Source organism: Aulonocara sp. 'chitande type north' Nkhata Bay, linkage group LG4 (assembly GCF_057382095.1).
Source record: "Aulonocara sp. 'chitande type north' Nkhata Bay isolate Kocher_YH1m ecotype deep benthic linkage group LG4, A_spYH_male_GT1.1, whole genome shotgun sequence".
NCBI classification, from domain to species: Eukaryota; Metazoa; Chordata; class Actinopteri; order Cichliformes; family Cichlidae; genus Aulonocara; species Aulonocara sp. 'chitande type north' Nkhata Bay.
The window spans coordinates 24,270,669-24,285,969 of record NC_141347.1 but is presented as its reverse complement, the minus strand read 5'-3'; the positions used below and the strand labels follow the sequence as shown (position 1 = coordinate 24,285,969).

General features: G+C 38.8%; 1 protein-coding gene and 1 long non-coding RNA gene across 3 annotated transcripts in view; one reads left to right on the top strand and one right to left on the bottom strand.

The window, feature by feature from the left end:
• LOC147332635 (uncharacterized) overlaps positions 1 to 8,944 on the bottom strand; it is a 116,656-nt gene extending 107,712 nt beyond the window's left edge. Inside the window, exons 1-2 of one of the 2 annotated variants that reach the window (XR_015128832.1) lie at positions 8,385 to 8,944; positions 1,680 to 1,742 (exon numbers count right to left, since the gene is read on the bottom strand). This is a non-coding gene — a long non-coding RNA (uncharacterized LOC147332635). Of the gene's footprint in view, positions 1 to 1,679; positions 1,743 to 7,014; positions 7,050 to 8,384 lie in introns of those variants that run through there. The other variant, XR_015128833.1, reaches the window with a different exon arrangement.
• On the top strand, positions 8,479 to 13,812 carry LOC147332634 (somatostatin receptor type 2-like). The gene is made up of 2 exons (XM_086289304.1): positions 8,479 to 8,862; positions 10,283 to 13,812. The coding sequence occupies exon 2, from the start codon at positions 10,326 to 10,328 to the stop codon at positions 11,436 to 11,438; it is 1,113 nt and encodes a 370-aa protein (XP_086145430.1). The 5' UTR covers positions 8,479 to 8,862; positions 10,283 to 10,325; the 3' UTR covers positions 11,439 to 13,812.
• Positions 13,813 to 15,301: the final 1,489 nt, after the last annotated feature.

Sequence of the window (15,301 nt, the reverse complement as noted above, 5' to 3'; positions counted from 1 at the left end):
TTTTACACATTATTTATGTAAAAGAACTCCAAATGCTAGCAGGTGTTTCTGTGGTCAGTTGATAAGAAGTCTGTAATATGCAGATGGCTGTGCATTCTGTTTACGCTTCCTCTGAAGAACAGAGCTGCAGCCAGATACCCTAGGCCTTCCCCAGGCTGAAAGCTAATACATTAAGTGCAAGACAGCCCCCACTGATGATAGTACTCATCAAAACACACTCAATTATGCACATGTCCAAAAAAAGAAAAACTAACCCACAATCTCAAGCGAAGGCTCCCCTTGTCTTCAACAAAATATATATAAGCTCTATGAGTCAGTAGTTTTAATACAGTCACTTGTTGCTGTATCTTATTTGTGTGTACATTTATCCAACTGCTCTGTGAAAAGGATTGAATTGAAAAGAAGAAGTTGGATTGAAAAGAAAAGTGATTTAAATTGTTCGTTGGAGCTCATTGGTTTGAACATTTCAGAAACTGCTGATCTACTGGGATTTTCCCACACAACCATCTCTAGAGTTTTACAAATTATGGTCTTAAAAAGAGAAAATTTCTCGCGAGCAGTAATTCTCTGGGTGAAAATGCCTTGTTGATGCAAGAGATCAGAGTAGTTCTTGCTAAAAGGAAGGCAACAGTAAGTCAAATAATCACTTGTTACAACCAGGGTATGCAGAAGAGCATCTCCGAACTCACGACATGTTGTATGTGAGAGTAAGTTCACTGTACTCAAATGGCCTCCACAGTCGCCAGCTCTCAATCCCATAGAGCACCTAATGATTCTCTAATAAAACTAGGGAAAATTGCGAACAGTGTTGTAAAAGCTAATTGTCAATTTATCTGTTGTTTGTATGTGAGATTAAGATGTATTTCTTTCATAAAGTTGGCCTGAAATATCAAGCAGTTTTCAACATTAGCGATCTGGTATTTACTCATTAATATTTAGTTCTCATCTCCTAAACTGTCATGTATCTGAGAAGAAAATAACATAATGGCAGCTGTTGTTTTAGTCATGAAATTACTGTTACAATCCCAAGATAATTACAAGAAGAAAATGTATTTGGAATTATATGACTTCATTTCACACCATCATCAATATGGCACGCTACACAACACTTACTAGAGAAAGAACAGGCAAAACAAAAGCAAACCAGTAACAGACTGAACTTTTAAACCCTTTAAAGTCCGTTTTTGAGAGTTTTTGAGACATCTACATAATCAGTGTTATTTTTTTTTTCACTCCAAAAAAACCGAGGTGAAATTGAAGAATACATTTTTAAGCAATTTATTAAAAAAAAAAAAAATGCTGGAATTACAAAATGTTGATACAAATGAGCTAATATATCCAGATAAATTAGACATTTCTGGCAATTATTTCATGGTTTGGGATTTAAAGGGTTAAAGACTTTACTTTAGATGTCAAAAAATGGGACAGCACAGTTACAGCAGAAATTTTCAACCCTTAATAGAAGCTTTGCACACCACATAATGCCCCAGGAATCAGGCAGAAAATGACACCTGAAATAAAAATCAAAGCTACATTTTAAATCAAGAGGCACTGTTTATCTGCAATAAGCAGCACTGATGCTACGATTATAATTTTAAAGTGGGAAAGTCAGACACTGAGCAGCGCGCCACAGAAATGCAACAAAAGCAGCACTGACAGCTTATTCAGACAGAGCTTACCTGAGAAATCTTATCCAACACCTGTCTCCCTCCATGAGCTATTTTATCTCTCATCTCTGGGCTCTGAAAAGTAGAGTGAAAACCAATTGGTTTCATAAGATTAGAAAGTACCACACGACCACCAGGTGCTCCATCTCTCAGCTTTTACTCTCACACACAGCTGTGAAGCAGAAAAGTGTGTCGAAAAAAAAAAGGTTTATTAGAAGATTGCAAGATTGATTGAAAACTGTTAACTGGCTTTTTGTGGATGGAAGGCTCAAGAGATTCATTAAACGCCTCTGTGTTTAAAATAAAGCCCACAAAAGTGTAATGCTTGACTCTATAACTACCTGCTGAAGTTAAAAATTATATTTGATCATTTCAAAATATATTTCCTCTAGTTTTCATTTTATCGTTTAACTCACAGCAAGTTTCTTCTGCTTCCCAAACATGTAAGCACACAACCAGGCAACACTTGAAAGAGAATATGAGTCACAAAGTTACAGCTGTGAAGGGCATACAATTCTGTCTGAAGACTGGTTTGAAAAGTGGAAGAAAACAATTCCAAGGACCTTCGAGAGGAACAGAAAATACTCAGAACATGAAAAGAAAATGTGTCTTTAAGCAAGCTTTCAGTGCTCTATAAAGAATCCAGCCTTTATTTTGGAACGCTAACTTCATTAGGTGTTTGGGTCAACTGCCCATGGCAGCAAATTACTGCATTTAGCCATGTAGGCATGGTCAAAACAAACTGTTACGTTTAAAACAAGCATCAGAATTCAAAGAAAATTTAAATGACTCTGAATTTTTCAATCTTTGTTGGGCTAGTATGAGTATTTCAGAAACTGATGATTTACTTCCCACACAAGCATCTCTGGAGTTTACAGACAATCTTTTCTTGTTTAAAATGCATTGCTAACGCATTTCAGTGTCATGGCTCTGGTTCTGCTTTCCAGCATTCTGTGTTTGTTGAACTTTAAACATCTTTTTTTTAAAAGTAAGTTTACATTTCACACAGTCACAGTGAATAAAGAAGGTTAGAAAAACATTGTCTCAGTTTCTGCTTCGACATTCAGATGATAGGGTCAGATTTTAGCTGTAAACAACTTGAAAACATGGCTCCATGTTTACAGCCTCTTGTTGAATATATGCCATGAAGAATTAAAGCAGTTCTGAAAGTAAAAGGGGGCCTGGTCCCATATCAGCACGATGTACCACTGTACTTCTAAAGGTTGTGAGCTGGCTCCTTTCCCGTGTCTTTCTCCTTGTGTGTGTGTCAGTGAAATAGGGTCTACTCCTTATCTAAGGAGGGCAAGGTGTGAAAAGGAAGAGAGACAGATGTAGAAAACATTACTTGAATTAATGACGGTGACAGTGAGTGCAATAAAACCTTCTGTATTTATCACTCTAGAGCCAAAGATGGAAGGACACTTACATCAAACATGTGAAAGTAAGGCCACATGAATGTGGTGACAGTGGTACAAAGTCCCCTGCTAGTACCATCACAGCTGCCATGCTCCAAAGCAATCGACCGAAGGGAAACACTGTAGCAACAGCCCTCCTTCCAGATCATTGATATTGGGTATTGACAGTCTCACATGGTGTTGACTGAACAATGTGACTATGGAGAAGATTACCCTGCACAATAAACAATAGTCACAAACGTTAGCTTTAGCTCTTTTTTAGTTTTTATCATGTTACACAAATGACATCCTTAATTGTGTTTGGTATTTGTGTGCAAATGGATAAGATGGAAAAAGGTATGCTATCTGTAACTCATAAGAAAACAATTAAAGAAAATTCTGGACTGAACCTGAGAGCACTAAAAATCCAGTGGAACAGTCTCCAGCAAAGATAATCAATCGCACTACACAGCTCTGAAACAAGCAGTTCTTTAGCTCTGTTCCATCAACAGAAAAGAGAGCAGTGACTGGTTTGCATGCCAGATAACATCCTTTGACAAAGCTCTAAAAGCACATTTACAGCCACATCAGGAACTGATCATTTCAACTTAACCAGCTATTTCAATCACAAAAAGCATTCATAAATGAATTATACAAGAGGAATTACATAGTAATTAATTTGGATTTTACATCGCGTTTTGTCAAATGTCATTGGTACAGCTATTATGGGAAATGGCTGGCACTTAAAACGTCTGTCAAGCGCAGTGATTTGCGCTGACTTTTAAATGATTCCTAATCATCCATCATTTTGTGGAGCGCATCAACCCACACTGTTTATTCCCAGCTTGATTACAACCTGTGCTTCCTGCTACAAAGATGAACAGTCCGGTGACATCATGCCAGCAAAATAAAAGATACCTCTGACAGCAAAATTCAGCTGAATAGCAATCAGAGGTTTGTCTCAGTTTTTATTAACAGTCACGGCATCTAATACCAAATCTTATCTGTGTTAAATACTCTTTAACAAATGAAGATGGGGACAGTGAGATCCCACTGAAACCACTCTGGATACAGCTGAAAAAGTATACTCAATATGATTGAAGCCTTCCAATGTCAACTGTGAACCTTGGTGCTCAAATCCGACTACTGTGTTCTAAATGTCCCAACAGGTGTGTTTCAAGGTAACGTCTGTATTTCTTAGTGCTCAGTTTGTTGTAATAGACTATGTGGAGCAACATGAAGCAGATCATTATCCTTCAGAATCACCTTAGTCACCACAACTGTGTCTCACAGGAGTTAGTTTGTTGCAGCAGGCAGAGTCATTTTCTGTAAATAAATCGCAGTGTGTTAAGACTACTGATAGAGCCGTTGGCACAGACCGGGCAAGGCGTATGGCTGAGAGTGCCTTAGTCACAGAAAAGACTTATAATGCCTTAAACACAAAGTCTTTGGTTTGATAAATAAATAACTCATCTAATTTGTTTTGTTCCATACACAGTTGTGTGTTGCAAAGTTGTTCATGAATGTCTGAGAAATTAATTTAGTCCTTTTTATTTAATGCTTTAAAATCAGTTAAAAATAATTTTAGCAGGTTATAAATGTCTTTCAAAGATCTCTTTGGGCATTGGCGTCTTTTTTATTCATTGCCAGTCTAAACCTTGTATCTGACTATTTTTAGGGGAATGTTGTTTTTTAAGCAACTTAACACTTAAAGATCCAAAACATGTAAACACAGAAACTTTATCAAAAAAAAACCTCACAAAATGTATTTCATTTTTTCAAGAAGCCTAAAATCAATGGAATTATGAACATATCATAAAAAATATCTTGAGATTTTGGTCCAAAAAGCAATATTATCTGGAAAAAATCTGGACAATGATTTACACTGCCAATGCAGCAGAAGCATATCTGGATAGAAAATCACACAGTAGAACACCATCATTCGTGGACTGGCCTCCCCAGAGTCCAACAAAAGGTAGCCAACATTCAATGTCTCCCAAGAAGGCAGGAGAACTATTCCTGAAAATGACAAGAAAACTGGTCTAAGAGAGTTCAGGCTGTGGTGAACAATAAAGGTGGCTTCATTAAATTCATTCATTAGACTGTTTTTGGCTTATATACTGTATTTCCATGTATGTTTGCAGGTGTTGCAATAAATTTCTGCCCATATTTCCCATTTTTCTAGCAAAATATAGGAATGAGAGGTGGCGCCAGACTTTTACACAGTCCAGTAGTAACCTTTTTTTTCTTTTACAATTTGCAGCACTATAAGTGACAAAACACTAAAGACAGAAAAAGGACAAAATATGTCAACAGTCTCTGAATGAAGCCTAATTTCCTCCACGTTTGCTAACTTATTATATAAACAGGTTCCAAAAACACCTGTTTAGTTTTTGTCACTGGTGGTACAGTCATTACATAATTGCCAAAAGCATCAGTAGTATTCATTAAATATTTTACAGCTGCCTCGGGCTTCTAATTGCTTGTCAATTCACCATGGTACGATGTATAATCAATGTTTTCAGTTCAGGGCCTGGACCAGAGAGGTACTTCATCATGCCTCAGTAATTAGAAAGCAAATAAAGACCTGAACTACCCAGCAAAGCCAAGTCAGGATTTCATTCTGCACATCGTTCAGTGCTATTATGTACTGCCATGCATTTTTCGCAGAGGGAATACCCGTAATAAGTGTTAGTGCCTAAAGGCCTCATGAAAAAATCTTTTTTTTTCCTTCAGTTGCCATAACATCCCAAGACACTTGTCTAATGCCAAGGTTTCAATGACAACACAGCTTTACCTACAATATCAATGTTAAAATCATACAGAAAAGTTAATAGATCACTTTAATTTAACTATATTGCATTGTACACAAAACCAAGTTGATGGGTCATTGATTCTTTGTCACGGCAAGGTACCTACTAATAAATTACAGTTTAAATTCCCCCATGACCTTTTCCTTTTCCTTGTCTTTCTTCTGGACAGTCAACATGTGCTTGTTTCCTGGCTTTCACAAAAAGAAGAAAAAAGAAAGCCTAATATCCAATCAATAACTGCTTAATGGACTCATGCGAATTTTAAATGCAGGATTAGCAGACAGGCATTGACGATGAAGTGCACCCAGTACTAGATTTTCCCTGAACTGCTATTTATGTAAAAACAAAGTATGCTTTTAAGCCATTAACGGCCACCCTAAATCTGAAAATAATGTTACAAACATTGCACTTCCCTAAGTTCTTTTCTTAAACGAAAAAGAAAAACAAGGCAGACACAGTAGATTAAGTCCAATTTTAAACCCGATGTGGTCTGACATCTTCCAGATTGGTTGTTGTTTCATGTGTCATGAGTAATACAAGTAGTGTTAGGACAGAAAGTGCAGGTCTGTCAGCTTACTAGTCATGGCTTTTGTGGCAAAAAACCCACATTCATCCATTTGCAAAGAAAGTGGCACCTTAGTATTATGCTATCATATTGAATAATGCCCCCAAATTTTCATGCCAGCCTGTTACTTACAGGGTATCATTTGCTCTTCTTTTGACCCCATGCAGATTATAGCAAGTACCGTACCATTTACCAGAGGTTGCAGTACCATTGATACAAGGTACAAGTGCTTAAAAACACAACTAACAAACAAAATGCTTAAAAATAAAAGTGATAAAAGTGTGTCTCTCTTTTACGGAGCCCCGCAAGGGACATGGGAGAAAAAAAAATTACAATGAACTTTTGCGAGATCTCGCAAAACTAACTCGGGATCTCGCAAAAGTTTTGCCATGTCCCTTGCGGGGCTCCGTACTCTTTCTCTGTCACTATCAGCAAGATGGAAAAAAATCATTATATATGTCTCTTTAACCACTTTATACAAACTAAACATTGAATTTTTATAGACTATATAATTGCAATTAGAATATGATTTTCTGAAACATTAATACTGTGTTCTAACTGTGCAGAAGACTCACTCATAATGCGATGGATGATTTGATTGGCTTGTGAACTGTCACCCGCAGGTTGACGAGTAGATGTTTGGGATGCTGGATTTGTCCCTCTCCCATCATGCAGAGCTGCTGAAGAACATCAAAAAACTTCAAAACCAACGCTTGGGTATTACAGATGTGAAGTGAAGCACTCTGCAATAGTGATGTGTCGGTCGCGAACGAAACGGCTCTTAGAGCCGGGTCTTTGACTTGAACAACGTGAGCCGGCTCCTTATCGCGAGCTGTGGGTTTTGTTCTTTTTTTTTTTTCTCTCACCCTCTCTCTCGCACTTTTTTGCCGCTTCACTCTGCATGCGAGCCTTGTGCTTTATGCTGGGATGGGGGGGGGGGGGTGTAGTTACACTCAGTAGCACAGGAAGCGGGAGGGAGAGAGAGAAAGAGCCAGGGACAACAACGTCACATTAGAAAGGTATAGTAATCATCCACAACTATTTTCAGTTGCGGATGATAAAGGATTCAGAAAGTTTATTCATGCAGGCCCATATGACAGAGAATATGCATGTTCTTTTTGTTTTCATATTTTAATTTATATTTAATTGTGTTTTGGTTTGCAGTGTTTTGTGTTGTTTCACTTTAAATTTGTAAAAGGAAAAAGCTGAAAATTTAAATAGATAAAGGTTGAAATGTGAATAGTTGGTTTTTGTATTTTTTTGTATTTGTATTAATTTATGGATTTATTTATTACATTTTATGTGGAGTGAATAAATAAAAGTATATTTACGGTGGCCCCTACAGACAAAGAACGTACAAACTTCAAAACACGTACAAACCCCGAAGCAGTAAAAACTCCAAAACATGTAAAAACTCCAAAACACGTACAAAACACAACAGAAGTGCTCCAGAATGCTAGGTGCAGTGTTGAGCTTTTGTTACCTAGTGGCTACACAAGCCAGCAAGTACCAACGACTGGATTTAGTGTGTGGTAGTAACAGGTAAATGAACTTTTTTTTAAATTATTTGAATATATATGAATGTTTGTGTATTTATGCAATACACATATGCTTTCATGCTTTCAATTGTGTAATTTAAGTGATCTAGTAGTTCTGTTTTGGAAGTTCAGTTCAAGCTAGAAATGTGTTTTGGAGTTTGTACGTGTTTTGTCTCTAGGGGCCACCGTACCCTAGCCAATCCTAGTCTGACTTTAAGGAAATGCGTTCTGACATATTTTACCCAGAAATTACATAAAATTGAAATTAAAAAAAAATGTAGATCGGGTAAATAAACTTTAGTAAATAAGTAAATAACCTTTTTCATGAAAAAGAACTCGTGCCTCGATCCTGTAACCAAAATGTTAAAGTCAAATGATAACTGGATGATAAGCTGGTATGAACTGACCTCCTTTAAGTCTTGGTGTCAACTTTATTGTCACATCCCAGAACTATCCTATCCACAGTGGCGCAGGGCGTTCGCCACCAGAGTCGTTAAATTATAGCATGCTTCATGCAGATCAGCTCCATCTTATGTGGGATTGGCTATCTGCATCATTGTAGACGGTCCCTCTTCGTTCAGAGGTGAGTCTCTTCAGCACCTCCCCGGCACTGCTTAAACATCCCCGCGACCGCCTGCCGGAGACAGTTACTGCGCGCGCCACACCACGAGGGCATCCGTCTCCTTTTCTCTTGCTGCGTAACACACAATACAGTACGGATTTAATGCAAAACGAAATTTTGCATCACGCAGTGGTTTTCCATCTCGCCCATGAGACAAACTTGGGGAATATTTAAAGATGAACCTGCCGTGGACACTTAAAACACTTGAACCCACACAGAAGCGGTGTGTTCTGTGAATGCTGAAAAAAAAAGCCCAGTTACAGGTAAGATAATAACTTCCAAGAGCAACTGATAGGGATGTGTTAAAAAATGTACGAAAATAAAGGAGAAGTCAGATTTACGGATTAATGAATTAAAAACGGGAAATTGAATGTGCTTGAGCCAAAGAAATGTCTCGCCCGTTTTCCGTGGGCTGTGGTAATTTTGTTAACTGTTTACACAGGCGCAATTTCACAACACACATAACCAAACAATATCCTATCCTGTTTGTATACAGAGTTTCCTAATATTGTTAATGAATGACTTAACCTCACTCTTTCAGTTTGTCTTTTCTGAACCAGATTTGTGTCATTGTCTTGTCTTCTGCTAAAAAAAACAAAAACAGGTTCCTGAAGGCTTTTAGCTACAAAATACTCTTTTTACCATCTTTGCTGGAAGCAAACTGCATTCCTGACTCCTTTCTTCCTGTGCTGGCTCTTGGCTGTATATTTTTATAGGGAGAGATAGAGAATACCTGTTGCTCAGTTTGCACAGTACCTCAAACACAGCATTTTTTCCACAATATACCAGACACCTGCAGTGTTTAGGTGGTGATTCATTTTTCATCTACACAAGTGCTTTGGGCACCATGTTAATCGTGTCTGTGCTCTGCCTCTATAGAACTAATCACTAATCTTGTTTATTCTTTGCGATGGGAATGTGCTTTTTCCAAGTGATAGGTAATACAACAGTGTAAGCACCCGAACAACAGTAACATGTGGTCGGCTGTTTACCAAAATACAAGACTGCAGGCAGAGTCCAAGCTTTCCTGCTGCTATGGAGAAAATGATGCACTGGCATAATAAAACCTATTATCTTTTTGGCTTCAAACTAAGTTGTCAGACCACGTTTGCCTCCTGTGTACTGGCAGTGAAAAGCACTTCAGTCTCACTGCAACAAGGCTATTGGCAGTGCCGTGATTCCCCCCATTCAATTACTTAAGCTGAGATAAATTTACATCCATGCTTTCCCCCTAATAAATTGGGGGGTGGGGGGGAAATGTGTCAACAACCAATCCAAGGTTGCTTGTCACAGCTGATCGTTTTGCAGCGTGTGAAATGAAAGAATTTCCCCCGGGAGAGCTCATGGCTTTAGGGGGTGTGGAGTGATTTCCCTCGGTAGCAGTAAGCCTGACCGAATAAACGCGCAAAGGTCTAACCTCAGGTAGAAAGCAGCATCTAAGCTTCTGTATGAGAAGATATTCCTCCTAAGACATGCTGTTATTCAGGTCTGTTCTCAACAGAGATACAGATAATCACGGTGTAGACTATTAGATTCCCTATATAAACTGCTGGCCATACGTGTGGAAAAAATACAAATTTTCTTATTGCTACAGCGTGTGCTCGCATGTGGACAGTTTTCTGCCATATAATAGCCACTCATATCATCTGTCCGCAACATAGCTTCTCTTGTGCTTGTGTCCAGGTGGGATGTCATAATCAGTGCGACACAGAGAGACTGAGGTGTCATGGACTCGTGGATCTTCCCGTCATCCCCTCCGAACCTGTCGGAGCACCTCATGTACGACAGCTTCATGCAGGACAATGAGTCCATCCCCCACGGGAACTACACAGACCACAGCTTCAACAGAACCAGCACGGTGGTCATCACCTGCATGTACTTTCTGGTTTGTGCTATGGGGCTGTGTGGAAACGCTCTCGTCATCTATGTCATTCTGCGCTACGCCAAGATGAAGACAGTTACTAACATCTACATCCTCAACTTGGCGGTGGCTGACGTGCTCTTCATGCTTGGCCTGCCGTTCATTGCCATCCAGTTGGCCCTGGTCCACTGGCCTTTTGGGCCTGTGCTATGCAGGGTTGTGATGACCGTCGACTCCCTCAACCAGTTCACTTCTATCTTCTGCCTGATGGTCATGAGTATTGACCGCTACTTGGCTGTGGTGCATCCCATTAAATCCACAAAGTGGAGGAAGCCACGCATGGCCAAGACTATCAATCTGGCAGTGTGGGGGGTGTCGCTGATGGTTAACCTGCCAATTGTTATTTACAGTGGTGTAATTACAAAGCATGATGGCTGCTTCTGCACCATCGTATGGCCTGAACCTCAAGAGGCTTACTACACAGCATTCATGTTCTACACATTCATTCTAGGCTTCTTCCTGCCCCTCATGGTCATCTGCCTTTGCTACCTGTGCATCATCATCAAGGTGAAGTCCTCGGGCATCCGTGTGGGCTCCTCCAAGAGGAAGCGCTCAGAGAGGAAAGTCACCCGGATGGTGTCCATCGTGGTGGCAGTGTTTGTTTTCTGCTGGCTGCCTTTCTACGTTTTCAACGTCACATCAGTGACGGGCACCATCAGCACCACCCCGATTCTGAGAAGTACCTTTGCATTCGTGGTGGTTCTAGGATATGCCAACAGCTGTGCTAACCCCATCCTTTATGCCTTCTTATCAGAGAACTTCAAGAAGAGTTTCCAAAATGTCCTGTGTCTTAAAAATGTGGGAGGGCTGGACGAGGTTGATCGAAGTGATAGCCGACAGGACAAATCTCGCATGATGAATGACCCGACGGAGACCCAGAGTACTCTCCTCAATGGGGACCTGCAGACAAGCATCTGAGGGGCGGCTGATTGGACTCATGTACACACTCTCAGAAACAGTCATCAGTTACCAATCTCTCTAAGGTTTCATCAGGAAGAACATTATTAAATATTAAACTTATTAAAAACCAACACAGAGGAAAAATCAAAGGCATGCCAAACTGCAGTGTCCCTCTTGATGTATTATCAGGTTCTAAGCAAATCTATTATAACATAATAACACAAATTCATAAATGCTGTCTTTAGGCTGTGGATGAAATGCAAATTTAATCTCCTCAGTCCCGAGTGTATTAACTCTGAAGTAACTAAACAGACGTCAACACCCAATTGCAAATGTGCCCAATTAACCAGTGTAGTAGAGACCCAGCACTATGTACAGAGTTTATAGCAGAGAGGCTGTGTCAAGTTTACACATTTTTGTATTGGCTGAAAATAACAAGAGAACAGTGTGCTCAAGATATTGTGTAACTGCAGATTATTTGCTTCTTTTCGGGAAGTATTTTGACAGTAAACAAAATAGAAACTGTATTTAAAGAAAGTCAGAAAATGTATATAAATATATGAATCTCTCAATCCTGTCTTGTACAAAACAGCTGTAGAACATAACGAATGTCACTGCTGTTGTGTGTCGTTATGTTCTGTAAATAGCTACTTTTTTCTTATTTTTGTGAGTGATTTTCCTTGGAAGACAAATGTATCTCATGTAAATATGAATGTTCAGTAGGCCACCAAATATTTAGTCCTGTGTCACTTTTTCCCTGCATTACACTATGTACATATATAATTTAGGTCCCATTAAAGGGTACTGGCTTGACAGTTTATCAAGCAAGCTTCTAACCAAAGTGCTGCTAAGATGTATAGACATTTCGTAGGGTTGTAGTACCATGGTGGTATTAAATAGAGCAATGTTACCTTCCTGTTTTACTGGATTTTTCACAACACTGCTTATTATTTAACGACATCTACCATATAATAATCTTGCTGTCATTGTTTGCAAAGTAATAATTACCAATTAGCTTAAATTTGGGGGAGCTGTTTCTAAATGATCAAGAATGAATCCAGAGTCTTTTTATTATGTTTTTTCCAAACCTGAAACCTGTTAAGATAATTTCTTATTTATAGTTATTTTACTGCAATTTTTTCTGTCCACCGGTTTCCCAGGAACTGCAGTGCGCATCAAAGGGTACAGATGACTTGATCTATATCTTAAATCAGTTCCTGTATCTGGAGGCTGAGCTTCCACATCACATATTATTAGTTAACACTTTGTATCCTTTGACTCTGACCCATCGTCCCCCGTGGCGTCTTGGGGCTACATTTTGAGTGTGGTTTCTAACACTTTGTGTCTGCGTGTTGTGAATTTGTGAAGGGCTAGAACACTTATCCTAAAGAGGCTGTGGTGTTCCTTTTTAAATCGTCACTGTGCTGCTCCAGGAGTCCACAGTTCCTTCTGGCAGCCCGTGACCTCTCTGTTCCTATAGTCGGATTACTATCTTTGTGTTTATGAAACATTTATATTAGATGTGGAGGTTTCTTCAAAAGCATCAAAGCTACTGATAGATTTTAATTAATTCATGAAGAATCGTGACTGCCCATGTGTTGATGTGAACATGTCAGCTAGCACTCTCTAGCAAACAAGAGGTAAAATACGTGTTACTACTGCCTTAAGCATGCCGAGTTCAATATGTACTTCTTTGTGTGAGTGTTTACATGATATGCAGAAGTGCACACACACACACACTTAGTCACACCCCATCCATAACTAACCAAATTCCATATCCAGCCTGGCACTCTCTCTGCACTATTGCTGCATATGTTAACAGGATTGTAACTTCTTATTAGCATTGAAAGACATGGAGCACCTCTAGTGTCCTATATTTCTATAGCAACAGTGACCAGTTGGTATTGGTTGCATAGAAACATTTATAGCAGGACAATAATAGAGAGATGACTCCAGGAATACATTATGACTAGATGTTGCTCAGAAGACTGAAGAAGAAGAAAAAAACTCACCATCTCTGAGCTATGAAACCAAACACATCAGATATACATGTGAAAGCTTATAGTCTGTATTAGTATGTGTGAGCAAAATAAACACCTTGCATTAAGTATCATGGTAGCAGATATCAAGGGAGAGCTGTGTTACTGCTGTTTATTAATGCTGATTTCTTAAAATCCATTTTTTCCTTTAAAATATCTGAATTGGTTACATTGCCTGTTCTATTGGTGTTTTATTTCACTTTTCTTTGTTTTGTGAATGTTACCATTCCTGTATTTTGGGATATATATGTTCTCCCAGCTCCTGTTTAGTTAAATTAAAGTGAAATAGTTATCTAATGAGATGAGATGAGATTGCGTATAGTTGTGTTGAAACTAAATAAAGAATATGTTCAAAAATCATTTGGTGCAGTCTTTTAAAACTGACCTTTGTCACAGCATGAATGAGCAGGTAAACACAGAGGTTGTTTATGAAGAGTTTGGGACTTAGATATCAAAGGTATCCAGAGGTGTGGCTAAAGGGGAAATTTGATTGGACCCTCTCCCTCCCTGGAGAGGGAGAGGGTCCATTGCACTGACATGCACTGACATGTGGTCATGTCAGTGCAATCATGGGTGGAAATTAAAGGGGTATAGCACCGCTCATTGCAATCATCAAGCTATCACTTTAAATTATAACTATTTCATGTTAAATATTATTAAACCCAATGAAAGCTATTAGTTTAAATGTAGACTGGAAGATAATTTATTTTGAAAGTTGAACTCCCCCTCATGAACCTCACATTGGCTCAGTCCACTATAGTACACTGCACAAAGCATGTGTGAGTGGTCTCAATACCCACTAAAATTAAGCACGTTTGGTGTTGTAATAACCGGACTTTATTTTTATTAATACGCTACCTCGCTGACTTGTGTTTCAATATTGTTACAAGGTGGCTACGGCTTATTTCCTAATGTGTGTTTATGGAGATGAGGGATTTGTGCACTCATTTAATTCTCAACCAATTTTCTAAGGATACAAAATGTTAAATTAAAATCCAATTTACTTTAAACTGTTTTAATTAGGCGGAAGTTATAGTCGCTTAACACAAATTAACACAAAATAACTGTCTTAGCAAATCATAAATACGAGACAAGTTTCACTTATGTCATAAATAATGAAGTAATGTAAAGTAGTGAAGGGATACAACCTCATCTTATGTGCTGTTTTAGTGCAGGATGTGGTTAAATGCCCATGACCAGGCTTGTTCTTTTTTTGTGTTGCGGTTTTAAATGTGACCACAAGGTGGAGCCATAATCACATGCCTACATCTGATCAGTTAGGCAGGCTATCAGCTGTGTTTCAGCGTTCAGTCTAAGTTTTGACAAAGTGAGACTCCACTTTTGTTTCTGTCCTTGTTCTTCTATAACAGTACATGCACGGCAGCGCTTCACTTCTGAAAATATATTTTAATGTGCAAACAAAAACAAAAAGAAAGAAATGAGACAGACAGCATATCCATATTCCAGTTTTGTTCTGAGTTTAATCACTGAAACGAATGAAGCTCTCCTCTTCCTTTTCGTTTCAGCTGTGTCCCTGAATGTCCTTTGGGCGGTCTCAACTGCTCCACCACAGAACAAAACCACAGTGTGACCATTTCAGAAGTCTTCAATTTCACCCTTCAGAAATTCCTCACTGTCTACGAGCTGAGGTTACGCAGGAGACCAAAGGATATGCATGTTGGTTTTCAATAGAGCAGCTAAACAAACAGGGGTTCCTTTTTTTCTTCTTTATGTGGCATTACTTTGTGATTGGTTAGGGCCCTGGTCCTCTTTTTCCCCCCTTTTCTTTTTTTTTTTTTTTTTTTTTTTTTTTAAATACAAGTTTCAATCCGTCAATTTTTT